Source organism: Anolis carolinensis, chromosome 5, assembly GCF_035594765.1.
Source record: "Anolis carolinensis isolate JA03-04 chromosome 5, rAnoCar3.1.pri, whole genome shotgun sequence".
NCBI lineage: Eukaryota > Metazoa > Chordata > Lepidosauria > Squamata > Dactyloidae > Anolis > Anolis carolinensis.
Genome location: NC_085845.1, coordinates 121,168,029 through 121,188,393, shown reverse-complemented (window position 1 = coordinate 121,188,393; position 20,365 = coordinate 121,168,029). Strand labels below are relative to the sequence as shown.

Here is a 20,365-nt window from a genome sequence, read left to right as displayed (position 1 = left end):
ACTTATTCTATATTAGGATTAACACATACACATCGAGTAGAATTTCTGATTATTATTATTGTTCTTATTATTAAGGGGCCTCTGGTGGCACAGTGCGTTAAAGCGCTGAGCTGCTGAACTTGCGGACTTGTTTATTTACTTATTTATTTACTTATGTGTAAGCTATTTTTGTTCTGATTAAACTCCTATATAGGAAAATGATATTTTAAATATGCCTTTTAACAGGGAGTAGTAGCCCTGCTACAGAAACTTATAAGATAAAAGTTTTAAAAATGGAAAATCAAGCAAAATAGTCAAAGAAAAAAGTCAGGCTGAAAGAAAGTGGAGTTAAGGTTTCTTTATTAAAACAACAAAAAGAAAGCAGTATTAAAACAACAGAACAGTCTGTGTTCAGTGAAAGCTGTTTCTCATAGGAAAAAATGGGGGAAAATAGGAATTCCTAAAAGAAATATACTCCTGAATGATCTAAAGCGGTTAGAGAGTTTTAGCTAAACTTAAGGGACTACAGACTAAGACTTTTTTTTTTGTGTCAGGAGCAACCGGAGTTAGCCTCCGGTGGCCTAGGGGATAAAAGCCTTGTGACTTGAAGGTTGGGTTGCTGACCTGAAGGCTGCCAGGTTCGAATCCCACCCGGGGAGAGCACGGATGAGCTCCTTCTATCAGCTCCAGCTCCATGCGGGGACATGAGAGAAGCCTCCCACAAGGATGGTAAAACATCAAAACATCCAGGCATCCCCTGGGCAACGTCCTTGCAGATGGTCAATTCTTGCACTCCAGAAGCAACTCAGGTTGCTCCTGACATGGGAAAAAGAACAGACTAAGACACATGTATTTTTTTTCTCACACTCTGATGGAAAGAGGAGTATAGGTAATCTGGATGTCTGAATATGTAGCGGGAGCATGGTCAACTGAGAAGGCAAGGAATCATGTTCTCTTGATGAAGTGGACTAACTGAAGAAAATCCTGTGAAGATTTTTTCTCTCTCCATTTTTGGGGACTCCTCCAGAGAGTCTGCCTCCCTCTATGGAGCTTTTACTGATTCCCTCTTGCTTTTCTCCATTGATTCTCCCTCTCTGTTTCTCTGAGCTCTTTGGGGAGTCTGTGGGGTTTTTTTGTCCCTTTGTCTATATTTAACCCATTTCTAACTTTGTGACCAACAACTGGAGTGAAGGGCAATATATTATCTTAATGTTATTCTGTGGGGATTTTTTTTTTAAAAAAAAAAGCTCCATGTGGTTAAAGTGAAGAGTGCAACACTTATGCATTGTGCACAAAGGGTAGTCTGTCACCCTCTGGGAACTGGTAACAACTCTTGGATGGTCTTGGGAGATTAAAATAATGGAGTTGCATGATGAAAATAGGTATTGACATTTGCTTTGGTTCAGATACAAATAAGATTCTGTCACTTCTGTCAACTGCAAAATATCTTACAATTGGGGATGTACTTGTCTGCTCTGTACTTGGCAGGTTCTCCATTCTCTAGAAGTAAACAAGACAGTTAAGCACTGAATGCAACAATGAGCACATTTCATTATCAACATGAGAAAGAGGGTTTTGAAGGAAAATTCCAGTTTGTACTATAAATGAAGTTTGACTTTTTCCGAGATTGCCAGAGACCCCAGTTCTCACATCCTACCCTGCCAGAATGCCTCTTACAAGAAGTTCAGACTCTGGCAAGAGATATCTCCCCTCCTAAGACATGTGTTTTAGTTTTTAAATGTATTTTATTAATTTTATGTTGAATGACGGAAATTATTCAATTATTTTTATACTCATATTTTAAAGCATTTATGTTGTTTAAATTTAATGTGTCATGTATGCTATAAACAACCTTGAGACCCTATATTAGAAGAAAGGAGGGATAAAAATAAGGTAAATAAATAAATAACACATTAAAGTATTCTTGCAATACATATTTGTTGGGCATAAATATGGCAAGTTTGATCAGAGTGAATTTGCCTTTGTCTTTGTCTGATGCTGAGAATGTGATTTGACCAAGGTCACCCTGTGAATTTCCATGGTCAAGCAGGGATTCAAACCCTAGTCCACCACTTAAACCATGACACCATGCAATCTCGATGGTAGCTGCAGCCTAAGCATATTTGCAGAACAACATGTCCCCCATCCTTTCTATAAAATCTCTAGATTTCCACTTTTTAACAAACCGCTATCTTTGCCTTTTTGACCATCACCGGTGGTTAGTAATTATCATGTGAGGAAATACTGAAATTGCTTTGTACTATCTTTTCTTTAAAGGATCTATCTAGGATGTGTTGCTCTATTCTCAAAATAATTTTAGCATTTTGGATAACTCTTTTAAAGGTCATACAAAGACAAGGCACAAATTTAACACCCTATTTGCATGTAAATTTTGAGTCACCGCTGTTACCTTTGACTTCTCTTCTCTCTGGACTTATTATTAATACTAATAAAAATTAGGATTTCTAAATTGAGCTAATATTGTCACACCTGCCACTTTTCAGGCATCTAATTTGAATTAATAGTTCATAGCACAAGGAATAGCTGAGAGGATGTTTACCCAAGGAGTTTAGCTTACATATATGTTCCTAAACATATTATTAAGGTAGTAGTTATTGCTTTCTGATGTAACAGTGCAACATGCAGGTTGAAACTTACATTAGTGAATGCTCCCTTCCTCCAACCCCTCACCCCCTCCCACACACACACATTTTATATCATTGCAGTAATGTGGATGTTGACATTATTTTGACAAAATAAGGCTATATCCTGAGGTTTTTGGTCAAGCATAATGACTTTTTGATTACTTTAAGTAGCATCACCAGGAAAAGAAAGCACCACCAAATTATCCCTCTCATATGATTACAATTGAAAAGCAACTGGTAACTGGGAAACTCTTGCAAGTCATGCCCTGTTCTTGTGGTTTCCAAGAACTCCATTATCTTCACTTTCTTTTCATCTACATTCTTCTCCACCTAAATTGGAGCTTGTGTAAGAAAGGGTTTATATAGAGAAAAGATTCCATACTCTATTACCAGGTCGTTCTCCTCCCCCACTGATAGCAGTTCATACTACAAATAAAGTAATCATTGCTAAAGCATGGAAAAACAAGCCAGGACCTGGAAATAATATAGAGGCATGTGGGCAGTGAAAGACAGCAAAGATTGAGCATCTCCTCCTAACATGCAGCTATTTTCACTTAGATTTGTTTTGTTTAGCCAGGAAAGGGGGGGAAACTACTATTTCTGACCAAGATAGCACTGTATGCTGTAAACTCATTATGAGATGTACAATCTTTCGCTATCAATTCAGGGTATCATCACTTCGAAATATAGCCTGCTCTGAGATTCCATCATGTTCTTTCCATTGCCCATTACCATTTTTATTTGCGATTGTCAGCATCATCGAGGCAGCCAAATTATAAGGAAAGAAGAAGTTTGTGATTGCGAGACCCAAGGGCATCAATGCAGCCAAGTATTAAAACTTAACATCAGTTCATTGAACAGAATGCCAAGCTTAGACAATATAGATTGCAGGGGTTTGTGTAGATGAGGAGCAAATCATGAGAGAAAGCAGTCACTGAGCAAAAACCAATGATAGCTTTAACAATTTGTCAGACCACCATAGAAATGTGTGTGTGTATGGGAGTGCACACACAAACATGTGCACTTTCTGGTAGTTTTATGAAATGTCTGATATCACATCTGCTTTCCCTTGTAACTAGTCCTGTATCCCACTCTTTATATATAGGTTCAGCATCCCTAATACTGCTGCTGCTGCTCAGTCATTTAGTCGTCTCCGACTCTTCGTGACTTCATGGACCAGTCCACGCCAGAGCTCCCTGTCGGCCGTCACTGCCCCCAGTTCCTTCAAGGTCAAGCCAGTCACTTCAAGGATACCGTCCATCCATCTTGCCCTTGGCCAGCCTCTCTTCCCTTTTTCTTCCATTTTCCCCAGCATCATGATCTTTTCCAAACTTTCCTGTCTCCTCATGATGTGGCCAAAATTTGCCTCTACTATCCTTCCCTCCAGTGAGCATTATTTCCTGGAGGATGGACTGGTTGGATCTTTTTGTGGTCCAAGGCACTCTCAGGATTTTCCTCCAGCACCAGAGTTCAAAAGCGTCTATCTTCCTTCGCTCAGCCTTCCTTATGATCCAGCTCTCGCAGCCATAGGTTACTATGGGGAATACCATTGCTTTCACTATGCGGACCTTCGTTGCCAGTGTGATGTCTCTGCTCTTCACTATTTTGTCAAGGTTGGCCATTGCTCTCCTCCCAAGAAGTAAACGTCTTCTGATTTCCTGGCTACAGTCTGCATCTTCAGTGATCTTCGTGCCTAGAAATATAAAGTCTGTCACTGCCTCCATGTTTTCTCCTTCTATTTGTCAGTTATCAATAGGTGTAGTTGTCATGATCTTGGTTTTCTTGACATTTAACTGCAATCCAGTTTTTGCACTTTCTTCTTTAACCTTGGTGATAAGGCTCCTTAGCTTTTCCTCACTTTCAGCCATCAGAGTGGTATCATCTGCATATCTAAGGTTGTTAATATTTCTTCCAGCAATTTTAACTCCAGCCTTGGATTCCTCAAGCCCTGCATGTCGCATGATGTGTTCTGCATACAAGTTGAATAGGGAGGGTGAAAGTATGCAGCCCTGCCGTACTCCTTTCCCAATCTTGAACCAGTCTGTTGTTCCGTGATCTGTTCTTACTGTGGCTACTTGGTCTTTATACAGATTTCTCAGGAGACAGACAAGGTGACTTGGTATCCCCATACCACCAAGAACATGCCATAGTTTATTATGATCCACACAGTTGAAGGCTTTAGAATAGTCAAGAAAGCAAAATTCAGAATGTTCCAAAATTCAAAATTGTCAACATGACTGGCTGAGATAGTGGCACTTTTGCTTTCTGATGGTTTCACATACAGAAATGTTTGTGTCATTCATAAAATTATAAAAAAAATATTATGTCTAAGATTGGCTTCAGGCTATGTGTATAAATGAATTTTGTGTTTAGACTTGGGTTCTTATAACGCTGCACAAACAATTCCATTTTGATCCAAGTGGTGATAGAACGATGACCCTGTGACTGATAAACAATCTAAAGCAGTGGTTCTCAATCTTCCTAATGCAATGGCCCCTTAATACAGTTTCTTATGTTGTGGTGACCCCCAACCATAAAATTATTTTTGTTGCTACTTCATGAGTGTAATTTTGCTACTGTCATGAATTGTAATGTAAATATCTGATATGTAGGATGCATTTTCATTCACTGGACCAAATTTGGCACAAATATCTGATACACACAAATTTGAATACTGGTGGGGTTGAAGGAGGATTAATTTTGTCATTTGGAAGCTGTAGTTGCTGGGATTTATAGTTCACCTAAAATCAAAGAGCACTATGAACTTTACCAAAGATAGAATTGAACCAAACTTGGCACACAGAACTCCCATGACCAAAAGAAAATACTGGAAGGGTTTGGTAGGCCTTGACCTTGAGCTTTGGAATTGTAGTTCACCTACATCCAGAGAGCACTGTGGACTCCAAACAATGATGGCTCTGGACCAAACTTGGCCCGCATACTCAATATGCCCAAATTTGAACACTGGTGGAATTTGGAGAAAACAGACCTTGAAATTTGAGAGTTGTAATTGAACCCCACCAATGATGGAATTGGGTCGAACTTCCCGCACAGAACCCCCATGACCAACAGAAAATACTGGAGGGATTTGGGTTCCCAAGACAATCAGAAATATGTATTTTCTGATGGTCTTTTGGTGAAACCCCTGAAACCCCCCTCACGTCCGCTCCCCCAGGGGTCCCGACCACCAGGTTGAGAAATGCTGCTCCTAAAGTCTCTGAATCCTTTGCTTTCACTTCGTCAAAAGAGCAATATTTACTGTATGCTGCATTCTCTATAATAGTCACTGATATTTCAAACTTTGGCTTGGAGAATACATTTCTAGTTCTAGATTTGGATAATTTATACATCTGTATTTAGGAATAAGAACTTTGTTAAATTAATATACTTTCTTCTATCTTTCTGTTTTTTTAAGGCTAAAATCTTTTTATTCAGACAGGCTTTTAAAGAAGACGGTTTTTAAGATCAATCTAGAGGGTGCTGTGGTTTGTAACTTTGAATATGTGTTAATGGTTTGTAATTAAAAATTTTAATACTGTTTACATTTAGTCCTTTTTAATGTTTGCATAATGGTATATTTTAAATTGCATGCTAATGCTTTTATGTTAAGCTGCTTTGAGTCTCCTTCAGGAGAGATAAAGCGGATAATAATAATAATAATAATAATAATAATAATAATAATAATAATAATAATTCCCAAGACATTTATGTGTTTTTAATTTCCTAAGTAATTTGCTACTGTTGTAAATTCCTCACTTGTAAGAGCAAGTTATAATTAAAACTTGACTATCCAAGGAAAGATTCCTTCCGCTCTAACTTGTTAGGATCATTACACACAAAAGACAAGCCCAATGATCCTATGATGGCATTTTCATCTGCTATCATTTCTTAAACCTGGCTTCTTGTAGGCTAACATTAGAAAATAGTAATACATAGTTTCATATCCAGTTGAGGGCTTGTTATTTTTCCTCCTTAAATTGTAGAGTAGGGAGAAATGCCAAAAGGATAAATGTAAGAATTAGCAAACTTTTTTACTGCTTTGAAGGTTCTCTGTCTGATCCTGAAATGCAGGCTAAAAATAAAATAAAATAAAATAAAATAAAAATGATTTAGTCCAGTACTAGATTATTATGACTTGATTTTTATTTTGTAGACTTATCTCAGATAACTCTGTCAAGCAGTAATGCTTCAGATGTATACTAAAAGCAACCTATTTCCAGAGTCTGTATAGATGTTTACAAGCAAGCTGATATACAATTAAATATCATTGTGGTAATAGTTTTCCCTGTTCCAGGGTTTGTAAAAACTTGTTTAAAGTGTGTGTATATGTGTGTATTTAGTTAAAGAAATCTCTTTTCAGCATACTTATATGAAGATTAGATCCTGCACATATTGCTCCTGTAAACTCTGAAAATAGGAATCAATATTTTCCTCTTTCCTCTACCTTTCAGATATAGCAATGTTGCAATATAACTGAAGTCATTTCCTGAAAAGCAAATCTTTATTGCATTACTTGCCTAGGAATATAACGTTATAGTATTTCTCCCTCCTCTCAGCTGGTAATAGTAATAATCCTGAGTAGAACGTATCTCCTGTGTTATCTTGACATCAACATTTCAAGAATCTTCTCTATACAGAAAACTATATTTTTCTTCTGGGTACCACTGTTATTTTCTCTTCTCTTGTTGAAAGGGTTGGGGGGAGTGATCATTGAGAACCATATATTTTGAGCTTGCTGTACATCAGCATGCACTATATATTTAATGCCCATGTTTTATAAAGAATGACAATGCATCTTATGTTAAAGCTTCCTGAAAATAAAAAGGTGATAGATCCGGAGCCAGTGTGTCGAGTGTCATACTCTCAGATAAGCAAAGTTGGCCTGGCACTACAACTAGAGCAGAGTAAGTCAAGCATCTCAGATTGCAGCTTTCCCATCCCAGCTGTTCTTACTTTAGCTTTCTGACCTTTCTCCTCTGCTGATGGGACTTGCAGTTTGATATACTGAGCATGCCATGCACTTGCTAAGCCTCCTCGGGTATCATGGAGGACCTCATCTCAAGGTCAGTGTTGAATTAAGGCTCAACTGTCAGCCCAATGAGTTTTGATAGAGATAAAATGGAAGACTGCCTATTTTGTCCTTCAGGTCAGGAAGCAAAACCTACTGCATTGATCTTATAGATAAGTCATACAGAGCAAGAAAAATGGGGTTCTATAGCTCAAGCAAGAACACTGTCAGAATGTGTAAATTACTCAGCATTTTTTAAGTGTTAACAGAATCAATGTCTCAGGATTAACCACAGATTCACTGTAATTGGGGTGTGTTAGCTGAGGAGACCGTTGCCTCTAAATTTGTAGTAATCCTGTGTTGAGATTATGAGGGTTGGAGGTTGGTGGCTGAAGATAGGAGAGAGATAAAGTGGGGGTAATACGAACAACAACAACAACAACAACAACTTCTAAACATTACAGAATTTAAATGAAAAAGCATTGGATGAGTTTTGATTCCTACGTTTTTTGCACCACCCTCACCCGTGTTTCTTAATATGTTTGCATATTCAAAACTTATGAAATAGATACAACTTACAATTTAAAAATGAAGATTTGCACACTCCTAGTAGGCATTCTTCCTCACATTCCCGTGAGTGAATCCAGCCCTTGCTTTACTTCTCCTCACAAGTTCTAAAATTTCTACCACTCCTAAAACACCAACTGGCTGTAATGACCCAAATTTGTCACCTATCCAATGCTATAAAATTTAGGGAGGTGTTGGGCAGGTTCCCCCCATAGTTGGACATTTTGTTTGCAAAAGCAAAATTGTGCATGCAATTTCATTGTGTAGATGTGCATTGATCACTACAACCAAACATTTCACATTTATCTGCATATTCAGTTGTGCAGTAGTGCAATTCATGGATACACTAGCTCCATGATGAATTATAATGTTTATAACTATCTTCAGTAAGGAACCTACTAGGGCAAGCATGGGCAACTCCAGCTGTTAGGAATCGGGAGAGTTGAAGTTCAAAGCATGTGGAGGGCTGAAGTTTGCTCATGCCTGTGGTACTGTCCGTTCCTGGAAGGTGTAGGACCCAAGAAATAGGCTCACACCGCTGGTCGCAATGGAAAACTTTATTGAATCCGCCTTGCCAAGATGACTGCAAAAGCTTTTACTGACCCTCTTCCGCTTTTTCCCTCAGTATATGGGGTTGTTGCCTCCCCCCTCCTCCTTCTCCATCCACACCTCCCTTTCCTTTTGTCCTTTCCCACGTTTGAAGACCAGACCCTGTCATAAATCAGCCTATCCCGCTAAATGGTCTCCTTCCTCTGTCCTCTTATAGTCAGGTTGCGAAAAGACCAGCTTTGATGATGCTGTTCTTTGTTGCACCCTGACATGACTCCCCCCTTCGGACGACGACCCTGCGGGGAGAGACAAAGTTCCGACAATCTAAGAACAACAGCAACAGAATAAGCCAGGAGAAGGAAAGAAGAAGGAGAGAGAGAGTCCAACCCTCCCCCCCCTTTTCGGGATCATGGTCCAGGTTTATGGGGAAACTTTGTGTGAAACTGTTTTCTCAACTTTGGGGCTTTAACATGCTCTGCTGCTACCCTTTGCGGGTGTAAGGTCTGTGAAGACCATTGGACCAAGTAGTACAGTTTCCCCCGAGACTTCTTGGAGTCTAGGATATCCTTGATTTCAAAATGGGTGTGTGCCCCCACCATAATGGGGACCGGATCTGCCCCCGGTTTACTCCATCTGTGAGTGTTTGGCGCTGGTTTCAGCAGGCTAACGTGAAACACTGGGTGCACCTTGCGCCATCTATGAGGCAATTGTAACCGTACTGTCACTGGGTTCACAACGGCCGAAATGGGAAAGGGACCAACATATCGTGGGCTCAGCTTCCGGGATGGTTGTGTGGATTTCAGGTGCTTTGTCGACAAGTACACTAACTCCCCCACTTTGTAGTCCGGTGGTGCTGTTCTCTTTCTATCTGCATATTTCTTGTAATCCACTTTGGCGGTGCGCAAGGCCTCCTGAACCGAAGGCCAAGCGGCAGCGATCTTCTCGCCCCAATTCCCTGGCTTCTCGTCAGAAGGCAACTCCTTTTGCAGTGCGGGGAATGGCGGAAAATCTCTGCCGTTCACAACTTTAAACGGAGAGACCCCAGTGGACGCGTGATCCGAATTGTTAATGCAATATTCGGCAAGTGGTAGCATCGAGGACCATTGATCTTGCTGGTACGTGCTGTAGCAACGGAGAAACTGCTGAAGGGTCTTCTGAACCCGTTCGGTGGCTCCGTCTGTTTCTGGATGGAAGGCTGTGCTCAGGGCCCTTTCAGTTCCTAAAATCCCCAGGAAAGACTTCCAAAACCTCGATGTGAACTGAGAGCCCCTGTCACTTATGATCCACTTGGGACACCCGTGCAGGCGGAACACGTATTGCAGAAACAATTTGGCCAACTCGGGTGCCGTTGGAAGTCTCTTAAGGGCCACGAAGTGAGCTTGTTTGGAGAACAGGTCAATTATAGTCCAGATTGTGTTGAAACCGTTGCTGTTGGGCAGGTCTACCACAAAGTCCATAGCTATATCCGTCCACGGTCTCGAGGGGTCTGCTACTGATTGCAACAATCCTTCCGGTCTGCCCACCTTTTGTTTTGCCATAGCGCACACTGGGCATTCCTGCAAATAACCCTTTACATCCTTGCGTATGGTTGGCCACCAGAATTGTCTATTCAACAGTTTCAGAGTTTTTGTAAACCCAAAATGACCAGCGAGCTTGGAGTCGTGTGCTTGGGCCAGCACCCTCCCCCGAAGTTCCTCCGGCACATAGTATTTGGAACCGTGAGTCCACAATCCCCCTGTTTGAGACAGTTCATCCCTATGAGACTGGAGCCAGGGGTCTGCATCTGCAGCTAGCCTCAATTCCTGGGACAGTTCGTGTGGTTGACCACTAGGTGGGGGCTTTTCCTTCGCTGTGGCCCTTGTCTGCACCATCAAACCCAGTTGTTCTTTCGTGAACACAGTTCCGACTTCCCCCAAGGCCGAATAGTTTGCATCGGGCATTCGAGATAGGGCATCTGCCATCCTGTTCTGGGTCCCCGGAAAGAACTTCAGCTTAAAATTGAAACGGTTAAAGAACTGTGCCCATCGCAGTTGTTTTGCATTCAGCCTTTGAGGGGTACGTAAAGCTTGCAGATTCTTGTGATCAGTCCATACCTCAAATTGGGCCTCGGTTCCCTCCAAGAAATGCCTCCAATGGGATAGGGCAGCCTTCACTGCGAAGGCCTCCTTCTCCCACACCCGCCAATTCCGTTCCGTTTCCGTGAACTTTCTTGATAAATAAGCACACGGTCTTAGAGCACCCTCATCATCGGCCTGCAACAGTATTGCTCCATAGGCCGCCTCTGATGCATCACAATGAACCACGAAAGGTTTGTCCCGTTGGGCATGAACTAATATGGGTTGACTTGTGAACCTCCTTTTTAATTCCTCAAACGCCTCTTGGCACTCAGGCGTCCAGTTCAGTTTCGCACCCGGCGTCTTAGTCTTACGAGTCTCCCCCACTCCCTTAGTCTTTAGTAATTCTGTCAAAGGCAGAGACAGCTTGGCAAAGTCTTTGATGAACTGTCTATAGAAATTTGCAAAGCCTAGAAATCCCTGCAGCTGTCTTCGAGTCCTTGGAGGCTCCCATGCCAATACATCCTGCACCTTGGCGGGGTCCATAGCTATGCCTTTTGTGGAAATGCGGAACCCCAAGTAGTCTAACTCCGTTTTGTGGAATTCACACTTGGAGAGTTTAGCATAAAGCTGATTCTCCTTTAATCTCCGCAAGACTTCTCGAGTCAGCCTAATGTGTTCAGACAGTGATTTACTGTACAAAAGAATGTCATCGAGATATATAATAACCCCCTTATATAGCATGTCACGAAAGGTCTCATTTATGAACTGCATGAACACCTTTGGACCTCCGCACAAGCCAAAAGGTAAAACTTTAAAATGGTACTGCCCAAGGTGACAATTAAAAGCCGTCTTCCAACAGTCTTCATCTTTGATTCGAATCCTATAAAAAGCCTCCCGCAAGTCCAGTTTGGTAAAGATGCGTGCCTCGCCCAATTGCGCCAACATCTCTGACATTAGGGGAAGCGGGTATTGGTTTGTGGTGGATATTGCGTTAAGACCTCTATAATCCACGACCAATCTTAGGCCGTCTGCTTTTGGCCTGAAAAATACTGGCGCTGCCATGGGGGACTGAGATGGCTCGATGAAGCCTCTCTCTATATTTTTGTCAATAAATTCTCTGAGTGCCCTTTTCTCTGGTTCCGACATTGCATAGAGTTTTGGCTTAGGTAGTTTGGCATTGGGGTCTATTTCAATTGCACAGTCCGTCTTCCTATGAGGGGGCAACTGGTCACACTCCTTCTCACTGAACACCTCTGCGAATTCATGGTAGACTCTGGGAACGCTTTCCAATGGTACCCCCTGTGACGTGGCTGCTATCGCCCCCTCTGGCTCCAGTACCTCTATGTCTTTCGGGGTACTCTCAAAATTGCAATTTCCATCCCAGAAAGTAAATGTCTCCCTTTTCCAGTCAATCTGAGGGTTTTGCCATCTCAGCCAAGGAACGCCCAAAATGACTGGCTGATGTGCCATTGTTGAAATCACAAATTGCAATGTCTCAGCATGAGAACCCATAGTCATTCTTAAAAACCCTGTTTTTTCTGTTACTGGGACTCCGTATGCTGGGCTTCCATCCAATTGTGCGAAGACTACTGGTGTCTTTAGTGGGTTTGGCTCCACCCCCAACCTGTTTGCTAGTTCGGGAGTAATTAGGCATCTCGTGCACCCACAGTCCAACATAGCATCTGCCTCTACCTGAATCCCTGTCTCTGGGTTCAACAGCCTCACTCTGACTCTCACAATGTCACAATTTACTCTTCTCAACTCACCCCCGTCGCCCTCTGGTGGTTCGATCTGTTTCCGGGCGTTCAAAACAGATCCCGGTCGTTTCCCGGTAACTCCAGGTCCTCCGCTTCCTCCATCTCTTCTGCCTGAAGCTGCCCTGGGGCTAAAGCCGTTTCCGTTGCCATGGCAGCTTTCCCTTTTGCTAGTTTGGAGCTCTGGTGGGGTGGCTTCTGGCTGTGAAGCCTCTCTCCTTTTGTCTCCCCGCCTGTCCCTTTCGGACACTGTGCTGCTCGATGTCCCTCGCGCCCGCAAGCGAAGCAGGCCCCCCTCCCTGCTCTCCTCTCCCTGCTGGTCGACCTTCCGCGACGAGGGGAGAAGCGCCGTGTTGCTGCTGTCGGGGGTTTGATTCTGTTGCTCTCCCTTGGACGACGAGAGATTTGCTGTTGGTCCACCTCCACGCGCCCCGCTAGCAAAATCCAGTCCTCCAAGTCTCTTGGATTTCCTCTGTGTAAAGCCCACTCGAGCACCTCAGAGCGTAAACCAGCCCTGAAATATTCCAGTTTGGTGGTGTCGGACCAGTCCCTAATCTTCCCCGCTGTGGCTTTAAATTCCAGGGCGTATTCTGACACTGTCCTTCCTCCCTGGTATATCCTTTTGAGTTGGGCCTTCGCCCTCTCCTCTGCCAAAGGGTCTTCGAATCTCTCACGGAGGGCTCTTAGGAAATCCTCCAGGCAGGCTAGCTCCCGGGCACCAGTATCATACATCTGCATTAGCCAGTCTGCAGCTGCTTCTTTCAAGTTTGCCCCCACCGTGTGGATTTTTGCGCTTTCTGAAGGGAAGTGGTCCCCAAAATCCTCCATGAAGTGTCTTACGTTTGTAATGAAATAAGACAGCTGTTTGGGGTCCCCGTTGAACTTCACCCGAAATTCTCCCTTCCCAGGCATTTGGCTCCTTCCCGACAGGCCGGTGGGGAAAACTGATGTCCCCTGCTGAGGCAGCTCATCCTCATAGTCCTGTGGACCCTCCCCGGCAAAGGGACGGGGTTCAGTGCCTCTCCTGGGCAGCCCTCTCCTCTGCTCCCGTTGCTCGACTGTCGCCCTCCAGGACTCGTTTACCTGCCGCTGCATCAGATCCATCTGTCGCGAGAAAGTTTCAAACATTTTCTCCATCGCATCTAATCTCCTCTCCATCCATCTCATCTCCGGGGCTCCCTCTCCGTCTCGCTGCCCATCGCCTCCCATCTGGATCTTCCGTCTCACCGTCACTCCCCTGCCTGCGGGTAACTGGGTGGAGGTCAGCGGCTTCCACGACGGGTCCGAGGGGTCTGCCCCCCCTTCGCTCAACGCGGGCGATGGGTTCCTTTCCTCTCTCAACTCCTCGGCACCTCGAGGGTTCGCCTGTTCTTCTTCCAGGAAGAGGAATTTCTTCATGGTTTCTCCTCCATCAGGGTTCATGCTCTCACCGGAGAGACCTTTCCTCACAGGATGAGCCGGAAAAAAAAGAGAGTAAAAGCTTAATGTCCATTCCTGGAAGGTGTAGGACCCAAGAAATAGGCTCACACCGCTGGTCGCAATGGAAAACTTTATTGAATCCGCCTTGCCAAGATGACTGCAAAAGCTTTTACTGACCCTCTTCCGCTTTTTCCCTCAGTATATGGGGTTGTTGCCTCCCCCCTCCTCCTTCTCCATCCACACCTCCCTTTCCTTTTGTCCTTTCCCACGTTTGAAGACCAGACCCTGTCATAAATCAGCCTATCCCGCCAAATGGTCTCCTTCCTCTGTCCTCTTGTAGTCAGGTTGCAAAAAGACCAGCTTTGATGATGCTGTTCTTTGTTGCACCCTGACAGGTACTGCTGGTACTGATAAGATTACTAAGATGTTTTAACAAGTTAATTATTGATAGAATATGCTAAATTATAAAGTTTTAACACTTTACAATTGATTGATGAATTTTATTTTAAAAGCTAGGATAAAAATCTACATGGAATACCTGCAAAAAGAAATAATAGGAAAAGAGTACACATCCGTGCACTACATGTGTGTATGCAACTTCATTATATGGACTAGAAAAACAAATTTTCAGTTGTTTCAACTATACCCAGTTGAAAAGGTTAGAACTGGTGGGAATAAGGAATACATCTTTCCCTTTCAAGAGGTCTCATCATGAAACAGTAAAATGAACAAAAGTGAAGGCTCTTTGATATTTAAGGCCTAAATACTAAAGGTAACTAGCCAGGATATTTTCTCAATTGTCCAATAAACCTCCCTCATCTTTTTCACAAAACATTTTGGGGAATGAGAAGAAGTGCATAGTCGTCTTCTGAAGTTATATCCCAGAAATAGCAGAAATCTTATTGAGACCTTATTTATTCAATCACCGGGAACAGGCATGTAGAAAGGCCAGTCTGGCGATGACCAGGTTTTTAGGCCAACATCTAAGTGTGACCTCCGAAAGCTACATCTCCACAGTCTTTTCCTGCCATAGAAGACAGATGATGAATGCTATCACCTTTTCCGTGTACTGATCAATGTAGGATAATGGACTGACTCATCTCTGTGTTGGCACTGCTCCTCTAGAAGCGGTCCTTCTGCGACTCTGGAGAGTGCGCCTTCCAGGACAACCTCCACAACCGGAAGAAGCACCTCAACAGCGTCCAGGCCTGGTATGACCGCTCCCGGGATACGGCTGCCATCCTACAGGAAAAACAGAACAAGAAGCTCTCCAAGAAGTTCCTACAAACAGTGACGGCATCTCAGGAAACAGCATCCTGTTTGAAGAGGGTGACTCGCTGGGTTGTGCATTTCTTCAGCAGGTGGTGAAGGCCTTCAACGAAGGGAGGAGCGAAGACTTCCAGTACTTTTACCGCATCATTTACATGGTGCCTAGATCTACCAACCTAGACCCAGATCTACTGCTAAAAGTAAGAAGCATTCAGCTTCTTTCCAGAATTGAAAAAAAAGATTGGGACATCGATTCGTTGGAAAAGTGGATGCCTCTGAAGAGTGCCCTCCTCCTTTTCAACACTATGAGGGAGGAGTTCCCAGCAGAAGCTGAGAAATTAGAAGATATCAATAAAAGAATCTCAGAAGTCGAGGTCGTTACTTCAATCAAACATTCAAAATGGAACTGGGCCAAGAGAGCCTTCAAGACATACAGGCCCAAAGTCAGAGGAGTCTGGAAAAGAGGGAATTGTTCCAGACCCTCATCCAGGAGAAGCAGTGCTCCCACCTGGCTACTGCACAGTTCTCCTTCTAGATGTTGCAATAAAATGTCCTGGTGCTTCTGGAGGGCTACTTGGAGGGGTCCAAGCAATTCCTGTCCACGGTGGCTGAACAGCATTGCAATGAGGTGGTGGGGACCCCGAAGAATGAAGAGCCTCCTGCCGGGGCTTCAGAAAGCCACCCACCGGAGAGTCCCCAGATGACCCAGCCATCTCATTGAGAGAAGTGGCCCAGGGAGGAGGGGAACGAAGAAGAGGCGAAGGAGGAAGGGGGGGAAGAGGGGTCCAGGATGCCCCTTCACAATCCCAGCCTCTCCCCAAAAAACATCCAAAGAAACCCTGCTGGGAAGACCCCATGCCCTCTCCAAGCTCCCCAGGGCCAAGCACGAGTGGAGTCCAACAGGAGGAGGTGGCTAGGCAGGAAGACTCTGGATCGAGGCACAGGAGGAGAATGGCAGTGACGTATACCACCAATAAGAAGTATAGGAATTGCTCCCTCTTCTCTAGCGGACTGAAACAAGGAGACTGCGAAACCCGTGTCTCACCCGATGGCCTGTACAGGGGTTCCCTCATCAAGGGGGTCCAGGAAAAGAGACACAGGGCCGGCAAAACGTTGGATAAGCGAATATGTTGGATAGTAAGGAGGGATTAAAGAAAAGACTATTAAACATCAAATTAGGTTATGATTTTACAAATTAAGCACCAAACATCATGTTATACAACAAATTTGTCAGAAAAAGTAGTTCAATACGCAGTAGTGCTATGTAGTAATTACTGTATTTATGAATTTAGCACCAAAATATCACAATGTATTGAAAACATTGACTACAAAAAGTGATAATCCAGAACGTTGGATAAGCAAGTGTTGGATAAGTGAGACTCTACTATATATATATATATATATATATATATATATATATATACACATACATATACATATATATATATATCCAAGCAGGCAGAAATAAAGTTCCCAAAGTAGTTGTAAAAAGAGTCAGTAAATCCAATAGTCTATAGGCAAAACAAGAGTCAGTAAATCCAATAGTCTATAGGCAAAAACAAGAGTCCATTTCCCAAAAGAACAAAGGTCCACAGGTTACAAAGATCAAGGAACAGGAGAATATCTAAGGCAGGAAGACATAGACATCCACTCTGATGAAGCGAGAATTTGCTTTGACAAAGATATGTCTCTCAACGCACAGTTTTAAAAGCAACCCAAAAATGCATTTCTCTTTTCTTCAGAGGTCTCCCGCTTTCCAGCTAATCTCAGGCTGTGGCGAGGCTGATGCATTCCTTTCCATTGCAAACAATCTGGTCTAGATGTCTAAACATGCAGCCAGTCTCAAGGAGAAATATGGATGGAGGAATGGCAATAGGAAAGGATAAAGGAAGGATGCTCAAAACTATGGCAATTCCTCAGCTCAGCATCTTTTTCTCCCCTCCCCCCAAAAAGTACCCATTTGAATTTTGACACACATATATACACCTATCATGTGTAGTTTCATCCTCACCTTGTGAGGATACACACACACTTGCACACATAACTATTCCTCATTACCAGTGTACTCTGTTAGCCTAACATAATTATCAGAAGCAGATATTTTTATAATAATTATCTTCTCTAAAATCTTTTTGCTACCATACATCTTATAAAACAATTTTCTAAAATTAAAACAGAAGTGACAGTTTTAATGGTCTAGTACATAAATTGGCGAACTAAGTGTTCCTATTTAAATAAATTGTCTAAGTGCATATAATTTTGAATGTAATTATTCTTGTAAGTCTAGGTTCCTTTCGTTTCTTGATATACAGAAATTCATTCTGTTTCCCCTTGATCCTGGTGCCTTTGAAGTAAGGATTGGCTAGAATCTTAGAATCTGGCCACCGGCCAGTTGTTTATTTGTTTGTTTATTAAAGATATTTGTACCCGGCCTTTCTCCTCAAGTGGACCCAACATGTAAATGCACAATCCAAACATTAAAATATAAATACAAAAGTAAAAGCATATATTCCATAAAATCAGTTACTGCCTCCCTCGAACAAGCCCCCCTACATACAGACATTAAACCATAAAACTCCACCCTATCCTCCAGTGATTCAGTTAAAATCCTTCTTAAATAGAAAGGTCTTTACCACTTTCTGGGAGCTTAATAGGAATGTGCCAGCTCTTAATTCTTCTGGGAAGGAATTCCAAAGTACTTGTGCTGCTCCTGGGAAGGAGCCTTCTCTGTTTCTACACAAGTACATGTTGGAAAGGACTTGATTAGCAATGAGGAAAGAACTTGATTAGCAACTTGATTAGCAATATATTTGCGGGGGGTTGGACTAGATGGCCCATGAAGTCTCTTCCAACTCTACTATTCTATGATTCTATGGTCTGTCTGCTAGATCTCAACACTCGACCTGGAGTGTATAGGGGACATGGAGTTCCAGGTAGGCTGGAACAAAGCCGTAAAGGGCTTTTAAAGTAAGAACCAGCACTTTGAATTGGGCCCGGAAATGAATAGGCAGCTAGTGGAGCTGTCTCAGGAGCAGTGTAGTATGCTCCCTTTGATCAGCTCCCATTAGAAGTCTGGAAACTACAACTCGTACAAAGATCTGTGGCCAGACTTCTAAGGGAGCTGATCAAAGGGAACATACTACACTGCTCCTGAGACAGCTCCACTAGCTGCCTATTCATTTCTGGGCCCAATTCAAGGTGCTGGTTCTTACTTTAAAAGCCCTTTACGGCTTTGGTCCAGCCTACCTGGAACTCCATGTCCCCCTATACATGCAATGGTTACATACAGAATGAATGATTACAATGTGCTCTACATAGGTCTGCCCTTGAAAAGCGTTTGGAAACTACAACTCGTACAAAGATCTGTGGCCAAACGCTTTTCAAGGGCAGACCTATGTAGAGCACATTGTAACCATTCATTCTGGATGTAACCATTGCATGTACTGCTGTGGTCCAATCTCTCCAGGAATGGGCGCAGTTGGCTTACAAGTTTAAATTGTGCGATGGCCGCCCTTGTCACCGCCACCCCCTGGGCTTCCAGGTTTAAAACTGAGTCTAGGATGACCCCCAAACTGCAAACCTGAGATTTCAGGGGGAGTGTAACCCCATCCAGCTCAGGTTGAAACCTTATTCTCAAATCCAACTTCCACGAGTCCAGCAGTATTTCCGTCTTGTCTGGATTAAGCTTCAACTTGTTCACCCTCATCCAGTCCATCACTGACTTCAGACAACACTTTGGGTGCAGAACTGCTTCTCTGGCATCTATAGGTGAAAAGGAGTGATAGTTTACCTGAGGCTGTTGTCATTAGATATGTTATGAGAATTGAAGTGTCATGATGAACATGTATAGCTCCTTGCACAGATTCGAGTGAGCAGAATAAAGGTTTCATATAACTTGGCTCTGTTGTGTCTGTTTCTTTTTTGACCTTCGGACAGAGCATTTACCAGTTGTCTCTCTGACATTCCAGCTTGGGTTTAAATCTTCTGATTTAAAAATGAAAAAAAATCCAGCAATTCATCCTGAGCTCCAATGTGAATTTATATTCCTTTGGGATGAGTTAATAAGCTTTTTTTCTCATTTGTATATCCAAGATGAGATAGGATGTTGCAGTGAAACAATATATTCGCAAGTTGACCAAACAGACTAATGGCAACTTCCATTACCCCAGACAAAAAAGATAACAGAATCATAAAGATGGAAGAGACCACAAAGACCATTCAGTCCAATCCCCTGCCATGCAGGAATAGACAATCAAAACACTCCCAACAGAAGAGGATCCAGTTTCTGTGTGAAAAACACATAACTGACATGTGAAAAAAATCATTTCAACTTCTTGGTAGACAAATTTAGACAACCAAGGAACCTGGGGTGGCTATAGAATTCTATTCTCCCATATAGGAAAGCATGGTCCTATCTGAAAGGCCTGTCAGGATGCAAACGATTGAAAACCAAGTTTTTGGGAGAACAAATTTTCCCCCTTACTATAAGGCAGCGATTTTTTTCCCTGAGAAAAAGTTAATGAATTGCATAACTTACTTTCTACATACTTAACAAACATGTGGTATTGGGAAAGATGTGTGTTGCTTTGTTGACTCTGCAAACTAGCTAGTAGGTATGTCAAAAAAATCGTTTTGAATCTTATATCGGATTGATATCGGATTGTTCTCGCTTTCTGAGACGCATTCCAATACGTTGTCTCATGGCGCAACCGGCAATGTATTTTGAACCATCGTTGGCCCATTCTCTAATTGTCTCTTAATGTTTCATTAATTTTTTCCCAATTTTTTTTTAATATACAGTAGAGTCTCACTTATCCAAGCTAAACGGGCTGGCAGAAGCTTGGATAAGTGAATATCTTGCATAATAAGGAGGGATTAAGGAAAAGCCTATTAAACATCAAATTAGGTTGTGATTTTACAAATTAAGCACCAAAACATCATGTTATACAACAAATTTGACAGAAAAAGTAGTTCAATATGCAGTAATGTTATGTTGTAATTACTGTATTTATGAATTTATCACCAAACTATCACAAGATATTGAAAACATTGACTACAAAAATGGCTTTGATTATCCAGAAGCTTGGATAAGCGAGGCTTGGATAAGTGAGACTCTAC

General features: G+C 42.6%; 1 protein-coding gene and 1 long non-coding RNA gene across 2 annotated transcripts in view; both read right to left on the bottom strand.

The window, feature by feature from the left end:
- Positions 1–12,610: 12,610 nt before the first annotated feature.
- Positions 12,611–13,988, bottom strand: LOC134299420 (uncharacterized). The gene is made up of 2 exons (XM_062982203.1): positions 13,787–13,988; positions 12,611–13,663 (listed from the first exon to the last, which is right to left on the bottom strand). Exons 1-2 carry the CDS (start codon positions 13,979–13,981, stop codon positions 12,611–12,613), a joined length of 1,248 nt encoding a protein of 415 aa, XP_062838273.1. The 5' UTR covers positions 13,982–13,988.
- An 887-nt stretch (positions 13,989–14,875) lies between these two features.
- Positions 14,876–20,365, bottom strand: part of LOC107983305 (uncharacterized) — a 39,100-nt gene continuing 33,610 nt past the window's right edge. Inside the window, exon 2 of the long non-coding RNA XR_010006629.1 lies at positions 14,876–15,220. This is a non-coding gene — a long non-coding RNA (uncharacterized LOC107983305). The remainder of the gene's footprint in view (positions 15,221–20,365) is intronic.